Here is a 7,879-nt window from a genome sequence, read left to right as displayed (position 1 = left end):
CCGGTGATTTCGTGGCACAAAGATGTCTTGGATCCCTCTCACTAGAAAAAAAACCAAACCCAAACACAACCATTGCTTAATAAAAATAAAAAAAATGAATGAATAAATAAATAAATGCAGTCTCTGGCCCATTTTGCTCATTGCACCACGAAATTCAGTGTAGGCTTTGATTTGAAGGGAGATTTTTGGTGCGTAACCGGTTTCGGGGCCCAGCTCGGGCTGGTCCTCGCCCCAGGTTTGGGAGGCCCGGCGCTGCGGGATGCCCCTCTCCTGCCAAGGAAGTGTGCGTGGGGGTGTCTCTGCCCGCATCCCCCCGCCTTGCAGCGGGCGGGGGGGTTGGCAGGGAAGGGCTGGGCGGGGGGGTGGGGGGCGGATTGCGGGGATGCGCGGCAGGGATGCGGGAGCGAGCGCCGGGGGCGGGCTGCCGGCAGTCGCCAGGGCAACCTGCCTCCATCGCCTGCCTTGCCCGGGCGGGGAGACCCCCCCGCTCCCGCTCCCCGGTCCCCGGAGGGACCCGCCGGTGCGAAGGGGATGCGAAAGCGGGGTGCGCGGGGGGGGCCGGTCCCTCCCGCCCCGGACTGCAGCAGCCCGCCCGCCGCAGTGCCCGCAGCACCGGGGGCCGGCCGCGCCACCGGCCCGGGCGGCAGGAGGGCTCAGCGCCGGCAGAGCCCCGCGGGATGGGGTCCCCCCTCGCCGAGGCTGCAGCCAGCAGAACACCCCACACCTAGGAGAGAAGGGGGAAGGGTACGTCTGCTGCTTTATTTTCAATCGGAGAGCGTAAATCAGAAACTTGGATTATTTTTTAATGGGAAAGCTGATTTTCGTGGCATAGGTGATGGGAGGGGGGTGAGCTAGAATAGCCTGTATTCCCATCCAGCAAGCGTGGTCCATCTTTCACTTTAAAAGGTCCGGATCCTTCTGGTCATCTGATTCAGGTCAAGCAGGACTTTGCATTGCCCGTAGCCCGCGGATCCCACCGGAGCAGCTCCCAGCGCCTGCTTCTGCCCCCCGGGAGGGAGGCGGGAGGCTTTTTCAATCCCTGGAGGATTGAGAGGTAAAATATCTCCAGCTCGGTTTCTCCATTTGCTTCCCCCGCAGGGGTTAATGAAACCATTGAGATTTTTAGAGGTTTGTTAAGGCGGATGGCAGCATCCATTCCCAGGTCATGCCACCAGTTTGCCACTGGCAGCCGAGGTCCCCCCACGTACGGTTAACGCACACCCCACGCCGACAGCCCCCGAGACCCCAGATGGGATGCTCCGGCCTGGGGAGGGATGCTGCCACACTGAGGAGTGATGTGAAGGTGCCCCGAGCAGGGTGGGGTGTGGGGCGGGTGGAGGGAGCAGGGGGGCCACAGGCTGCCCAAAGCACGTGGCCATGACCTGAGGGGGAAGGGAGGGGAGCATGCTTTGCATCCACCACGTACCGCAGCTCTCACCCCCTTCTCTCTCTGCCCGTGCCCTGCCTGCAGGCTGGCACCCGTCCCCAGCAGTGTCCCACCCATGGACCACCTCCCAGCATGAGTGCCGACGCCGAGCAGCTCCCAGCAGGGGCCCAGGCAGCCGGCGTGCCCCTCTGGACCGTATCCAGCTGGGCCGCCTCTGAGATGCCCCCCAACACCAGCGCGGCCACGGGAGAGGCCAGCCGGCAGCAGGGGCAGGCGGAGTGGGGCGGCAGGGCGGGCGAAATCGCGGGCATGGTGGTGATCCAGTGCATCTACGCCCTGGTGTGCCTGCTGGGGCTGCTGGGCAACTCCCTGGTGATCTTTGTCATCCTGCGCTACGCCAAGATGAAGACGGCCACCAACATCTACCTGCTCAACCTGGCCATCGCCGACGAACTCTTCATGCTCAGCATCCCCTTCGTGGCCACGTCGGCCGCCCTGCACCACTGGCCCTTTGGCCGGGCCCTGTGCCGCACCGTGCTGGGTGTCGACGGGCTCAACATGTTCACCAGCGTCTTCTGCTTGACCGTCCTCAGCCTGGACCGCTACATCGCAGTGGTGCACCCGCTGCGGGCAGCCACCTACCGCCGCCCTCGGGTGGCCAAGATGGTCAACGGGGGCGTGTGGCTCCTCTCCTTGCTGGTGGCCTCACCCATCCCCATCTTCGCCGGTACGGCAACCACCCGCGATGGCCAAGCAGTGGCCTGCAACCTCCTGTGGCCGAGCCCAGCCTGGTCAGCAGCTTTTGTGGTCTACACCACCTTGCTGGGCTTCCTGCTGCCGGTGCTGGCCATGGGGCTGTGCTACCTGCTGATCGTGGGCAAGATGCGGGCGGTGGCGCAGCGGGTGGGCTGGCAGCAGCGCCGGCGCTCCGAGGGCAAGCTGACGCGCCTGGTGCTGATGGTGGTCGCCATGTTCGTGGTCTGCTGGATGCCCTTCTACGTGGTGCAGCTGGTCAACCTCCTGCTGCCCGGCCGCCTGGATGCCACCGTCAACAACGCCTCCCTCATCCTCAGCTATTCCAACAGCTGTGCCAACCCCATCCTCTACGGCTTCCTCTCCGAAAATTTCCGGCACTCCTTCCACGGCGTGCTGCGCCGCTGCCTCGACGCCAGCCTCTGCTGCTGCCACGGTAGGGAGGGAGCCACCGAGGAGGAGGAGGAGGAGGAAGAGCCCCTCGACTACTGTGCCCCTCCCCGGGGTGACGACAAAGGCAAGGGCTGCATGTGCCCACCCCTGCCCTGCCAGCAGGAGCCAGTGCACCCCGAGCCCTGCTGCAAGCCTGGACCCCTCCTCGCAAAGACCACCACCTTCTAGGGTGGCCCCACGCCTCCCTGGCCCCCAGACAGGCGTCTCCACCGGGCAAAGGGGACCCCGGCCGGAGAGGGGGAAAACTGCCATGCCCCACACCGCCGGTCCTCGCTCGTGCCGTGCAGTTCGACAAAATAAAAAGCCATAAGACTGGCCCATGATACAGTTAATTACGTCGACTGAGTAATTATTGATGTTACCTTTGGCACCGAGGGGCCTCCGCTGGGACTGGTGGTGATGAGGATTTCAAAATGCATTAGTGAACAGTGACTGTAGCCACAGGGCGGGTGCCCCCCCCCAATAATAAAACACAGATTTCCCGTTCCTTCCCAAAACACGCTTCGAAAGACAGAGAAAAGTCCCAAAGCCCATCAGCCCCTCTACGTCTATAGCAGGACGAGGGGCCAGGACCGGACCGGACTTCTGCATCAGCTCTGCAGGGCATTGAGAGCACAGGGTCAGTTTGACCCCTTCGGGTTCCTCTTACATGAAAAAAGGGGGAGTTTCTGAACAACTGAGATCAGAGCTTGAGATGTGACAAACTGAGCCTTGGCAGGTGCCAGAGAGCCCCAAACTCCCCTTCAGCTAATGGGGAAAGGAGAAAACCTGGGTCCCACCAATAAACCTCCCTCCCTCGAATAAAAAATTCCCAGGCAAAGGGGTTTTAGCGCACACAGGACCAAAATGGTATTTTCCACAAGGAGAACCAAATCCCGCTCTCTTTGCCACAGGTAAACATCAACTCCGGTGGTACTTGAAACACATCCCCCTAGAAAATTGAGCTGAAGGGGCTGTACCAGCTTGGCTGCACTGAGGTAGCATTAAATTAGCCATTTCCAGCTTATTTGGTTTTAACTTTGTCCTTTTAATGTTATTCTTGTTCTCCATTATTTATGGCTCATTCCTTCTATTTTAATCACAGTGGTGAAATAACCAGCAGGGCATGTTTTCAGCCTGATGCTCCGCTAAGAGCCCACAGCTCCTCTTTTTTGTTCCAGCTGGGTTTGTGACTTCTGGAGCTCTGGCTGCGAGACGGGGCGATGCTCAGCAAGGGAAACCAGTCATTTTAGGGAAGGGGAGAAAGAATATTTCATTAGCAGCTTTCTATAAACCAGACTGTAAAAGCTTTATTGGTCTACACACAAAATCACCATGTGATTGTGCATTGCGTAGGGTATATTTCCAATAAATTAAGTATTTACAAATGTGCCGGGTGTATAAAACAGTGGGTTGAACCATTTACAGTAGGAAAGCTACAGTTCATACAACGCATATATTTTCCTTTTCCTTGGAGGCTGCAACATAGCTCTATCATATCAGGAGGGGGAAACGCTGCGTGAAGGCAAGCTCGCTTATCACATAAGGGGGGATGCAGGGGGACCCAACCCGCCGGAGCTCTGCAGCCCCTCTGCAGCCTCCAGCCCTCCCGAGCTCTAACCCCAGGCTTGCAAAACTTCCTGCGGGAAGGCTAAGCGCTGCTGCAGGCTGATATTTCACGGGCATAAAGCTGTCAGCACCCGCTCCGCCGCTTGCCCCGTGGCTGCACCAACAGCCGCCGGCTTCACCCCACTGCAGCTGCCGGAGCAGGACCCCCGCCCCCAGCCCTGGCAGCACGCTGGCTTTGCAGAGCTGCCCCTTGTCTCCCCGCTGAACGATGGAGCTGGAAAAATGCATAAAACAGTTTCCCAGATCTCCCCCCACCCAAGCCCATGGCTGGGAAGCAAGCAGCGGGCTGGATCCTGACCCCCAGGAAAGTTTTGCCGTGAGCTTCAACGTGGATTAGATTGAGCTCTCGGCCAGGATCTGGGCAAGACTAAAGGAAAAACTGGAAAAAAACCCTGTGGACAGGAGGGTTCGGTTTAAGGTTGGTAAAAAAAAAACCACCAAAAAAACCCAAAGAGTTTAACCCAGCAGGAACAGAAAGTCACTGAATAAACTGGGTGGGGAGCACGAGGCTCCCTGGCGCTGCAAACAACCTTTCTAACCACAGGAAAAATTACCCTGCCAGTCTCAGTATCCCCATTTAACCTCTGCACCCCCGAAAAAAAGCCCCAAAACAGTAAGAGGGAATAGAAATCAGGCATCTCAGCCCTCACACGGTGAAGCCCAGCAGGGTCCCCACTGTTGCTAGTGATTTAGGGTGAAAAGTGCTCAGCTGCCAGAGGTAAGAGGCAAAAGATGGGGGGGGAACAAAAACTGAGATTTCTGCCGATGAGGCAGAGGGGGGCAGAGAAGCAAGGCAAAGTGCTGACCACAAGATCTTCGCTCCTTCTTCCATCACCCACCAGTTTAAAAAAAACCAAACCGAACCCAGACAAAGGCAGGAGCACCCCAGCTCCTCATCACCCTGGGAGAACCATCATGTCCAGCCCAGCGGCACACTTCCTGGCTGAGGAGAGGGGAAACTGGGGTCAGACGACCTTCCACGGTCCGTGTCGACTCAGCCGGCCGTGGCACGTGTGCTCTCGCCCCGCATCGATGTGGATTTAAACCATCAGTTCCAGATGGAGACACAGGCACAGGTTTTCCTTGAAGCCCCCCCAGCTGCTGGCTGGGGAAGAGGAAAGGCGAGCGCCCGCCGCTGCCTGCGAAGGGAGCAGAAACGGTGCGGTGCTCCATGCCTTCCACCTTCCCCACTCACTGGCACGAGTATCGCAAGAGCCGGCTGGAAAGCAGTGAGTATTTTTGGATGTGGGGGTGATCACAGCTTTTCCCAAATTCTCTTTATCATTAAAAAATTGGGGAGGACGGAGGGGGGAGTAAATGTTACCTAGGTCTATCCAACTCCCTCTCTCTGTCCTGCCTGGTCTCCCTACAGTTTCTGGGCAGAGGTGGCACACCCCGAGGCGACTGGCTGAAGTCCCATCTCCTTTTCATGGGGGCCGCTGCACTTGTAATCCATGGTGGTGGGGGTTCTGCAGCACTTCTTTGCCAGGTGATACCCCAGGGCCAGCAGGGCCAGGGCCACAGAGAGGACGCCCACGGCAATGCCCACCAGCACGCCAGGGTGGAGGTGCTCTGCCTTCGGTGGGGTCCGGCTGGGGATGGGTGTCTGGGGTCCAGGCCTGAAATCCCCCGAGTATTCTCCATCCCCGTCCTCCTCAAGGATTTTGGTGCAGTGGTTCTGATTGAGGAGCTGGTAGCCATTGTGGCAGTGGCACTCGTAGCTGCCAGGGTGGTTGGTGCAGTTGTGTTCACAATAGTTCATCTCGCACTCATCAATGTCCACGCAGACCTTCCTGCCTTCGCCACCTTCGTCATCCAGCAAGAAGCCCTCGGGGCACTCGCAGGACTGGCTGTGGGGGTCGCACTGGGCCGGGCACTGGCTACGGTTGCAGTGCAGCAGGCAGCGGCTGGGCACCTGCGAGTCGATGGTGTAGCCGGGGAAGCAGCTGCAACGGTACCCACCGGGCACGTCCTCGCACTGCTGCTCGCAGGGCGCCTCGTAGCAGCGGGAGACGGGCCGGCAATGCCCCTCTACCATCTCGTAGCCGTGGTGGCATCGGCACTCGAAGCCGCCCTCGGTGTTGACGCAGATCTGTTCGCACAGCGCCGGCACCAAGGCGCAGTCGTCGTTGTCCTCGCAGCTGCTGCCGTCAGCGGCCAGCTGGTAGCCCAACTCGCACATGCAGAAGAAGGTGGTACCGGTGACGATGCAGTGATGCTGGCAGGGCGCACCGGCGCAGGGCGACTTGCAGCTGCGGCCATCGGCATCCAGCAGCTTACCGTCGGGGCAGGAGCAGTGTGGCTCGCCGCCTTCTTCTCGGCAGTCCCCCTCGCATCCCCCGTTAGCCAGGCGGCAGGGCCAGGCTCCCGGGGCGGCGCGACGCCAGCGCAACCCCCCGTTTTCCTCATCGCAGCGCAACTCCAGCCCCATAGACGGGACGACGGCGGTGCTGCGGGGCGGCAACACCAGAAAGTCCCCACCGCGGGCCCCGAAGGGGGTGGCGTAGGTGACGAGCAGCCCCTCGTCGGCGGAGAGCCGCGGGCAGCTGCCCTCGTAGTTGTACTCGCAGAAGAAGCCGTCGGCCGGCGCTTTGCAGAGCCGCTCCTCCCAGCGCAGCTCCCGCGACACGGCCACGCAAATCTCCCCGCACTGCTGCCTCGACGACGCCCAGTTGGAGTAATCGGTGTGGCCGTCGCCGGTGACCCACTGGAAGCCGCGGAGGCGCTGGGCCGGCTGGGTGCAGGGCAGGCGGAGCCGCAGCCCCAGCCACAGCCACCCGCTGCGGTTCTGCAGCAGGACGGCGATGGCGTCTTCCCCGACGGTGGATCGGACGGTCATGAGGTGCCCGCCGCCCCGCCGGCACACCGCGCTCGCCTCCTCGAAGGATCTCGCCGCCCAGAAGATCCCGAAGCAATCGTGCTCCAAGCACTGGGCTCCCGAGGGGGCTGCGGGCGCCGGTTCCCCGGCGATGCCCAGCCCCAGCAGCAGCGGCAGCAGGAGCCGCCGCATGGCGGGCGGCGGAGGGGCCGGCCGGCGCCGCAAATCTCTGGCATCCCGCCGCCGCCCTCCCGCCCGATTTATAGACGCCGCGGCCCTCCCCGCCGCCCGGCGCAGGAAGGAAGCGCCTCCGGGAACGGGCCGCCGCCGCCGCCGCCGTACGGAGGGATTGCGGCGGGGGCGGCCCCGGCGGCGGGTAAATCCCGGCGGCGGGGCGGGGGCGGCCCTCCGGGGGCAGCCGGCCAGCCGCCGCCCAGCCGGTCCCCCCCCCCCCCATCCCTCCCTCCCCCCCCCCCCCAAACCAGCACCCCCACCCTTCCTTCTACCGGCTCCTCCCCGCCGAGCCGGGGGCTGGTCCCACCCGGGCGGCGGGGCAGGGACCGCCCGGGCCAGGGATGTTCGCCGCCGGGGCCGCGATGGGAGGAGCGGGGCTGGAAAACGCGCAAGAACGGGGATGAGTGGGGGGGGTGGGGTGCTGAGCGCGGCCCCGCGTCCCCCCGGGGTGCTCCAGGGAGGGGTCTCCCAGCGCCGAGGTGCCGGGCGCCGGCGGCACCGCGGGACGCGGGCTTAGGGGCTGAGCAGAGCCGGGAAAAATATGTTTTCTCCTTGTGCGAAGGCGGAGCAGGCGCTGGAGGGACGGTGACTTGCTGAAGGGCACCTTAGGAGGGCAGTCGGACATC

The 7,879-nt window shown here is 62.0% G+C and overlaps 2 protein-coding genes across 2 annotated transcripts; one reads left to right on the top strand and one right to left on the bottom strand.

The window, feature by feature from the left end:
* Window positions 1-614: 614 nt before the first annotated feature.
* On the top strand, window positions 615-4,593 carry SSTR4 (somatostatin receptor 4). The gene is made up of 3 exons (XM_075089677.1): window positions 615-744; window positions 907-1,054; window positions 1,472-4,593. The coding sequence occupies exon 3, from the start codon at window positions 1,520-1,522 to the stop codon at window positions 2,759-2,761; it is 1,242 nt and encodes a 413-aa protein (XP_074945778.1). The 5' UTR covers window positions 615-744; window positions 907-1,054; window positions 1,472-1,519; the 3' UTR covers window positions 2,762-4,593.
* On the bottom strand, window positions 3,857-7,454 carry THBD (thrombomodulin). Its single transcript, XM_075089676.1, has one exon. The coding sequence runs from the start codon at window positions 7,209-7,211 to the stop codon at window positions 5,568-5,570; it is 1,644 nt and encodes a 547-aa protein (XP_074945777.1). The 5' UTR covers window positions 7,212-7,454; the 3' UTR covers window positions 3,857-5,567.
* Between the last annotated feature and the right edge of the window lie 425 nt (window positions 7,455-7,879).

The sequence above is a fragment of the Phalacrocorax aristotelis genome, chromosome 3, assembly GCF_949628215.1.
Source record: "Phalacrocorax aristotelis chromosome 3, bGulAri2.1, whole genome shotgun sequence".
NCBI lineage: Eukaryota > Metazoa > Chordata > Aves > Suliformes > Phalacrocoracidae > Phalacrocorax > Phalacrocorax aristotelis.
The sequence above is the reverse complement of the archived record's forward strand: the minus strand, read 5'-3'. Positions and strand labels throughout refer to the sequence as shown.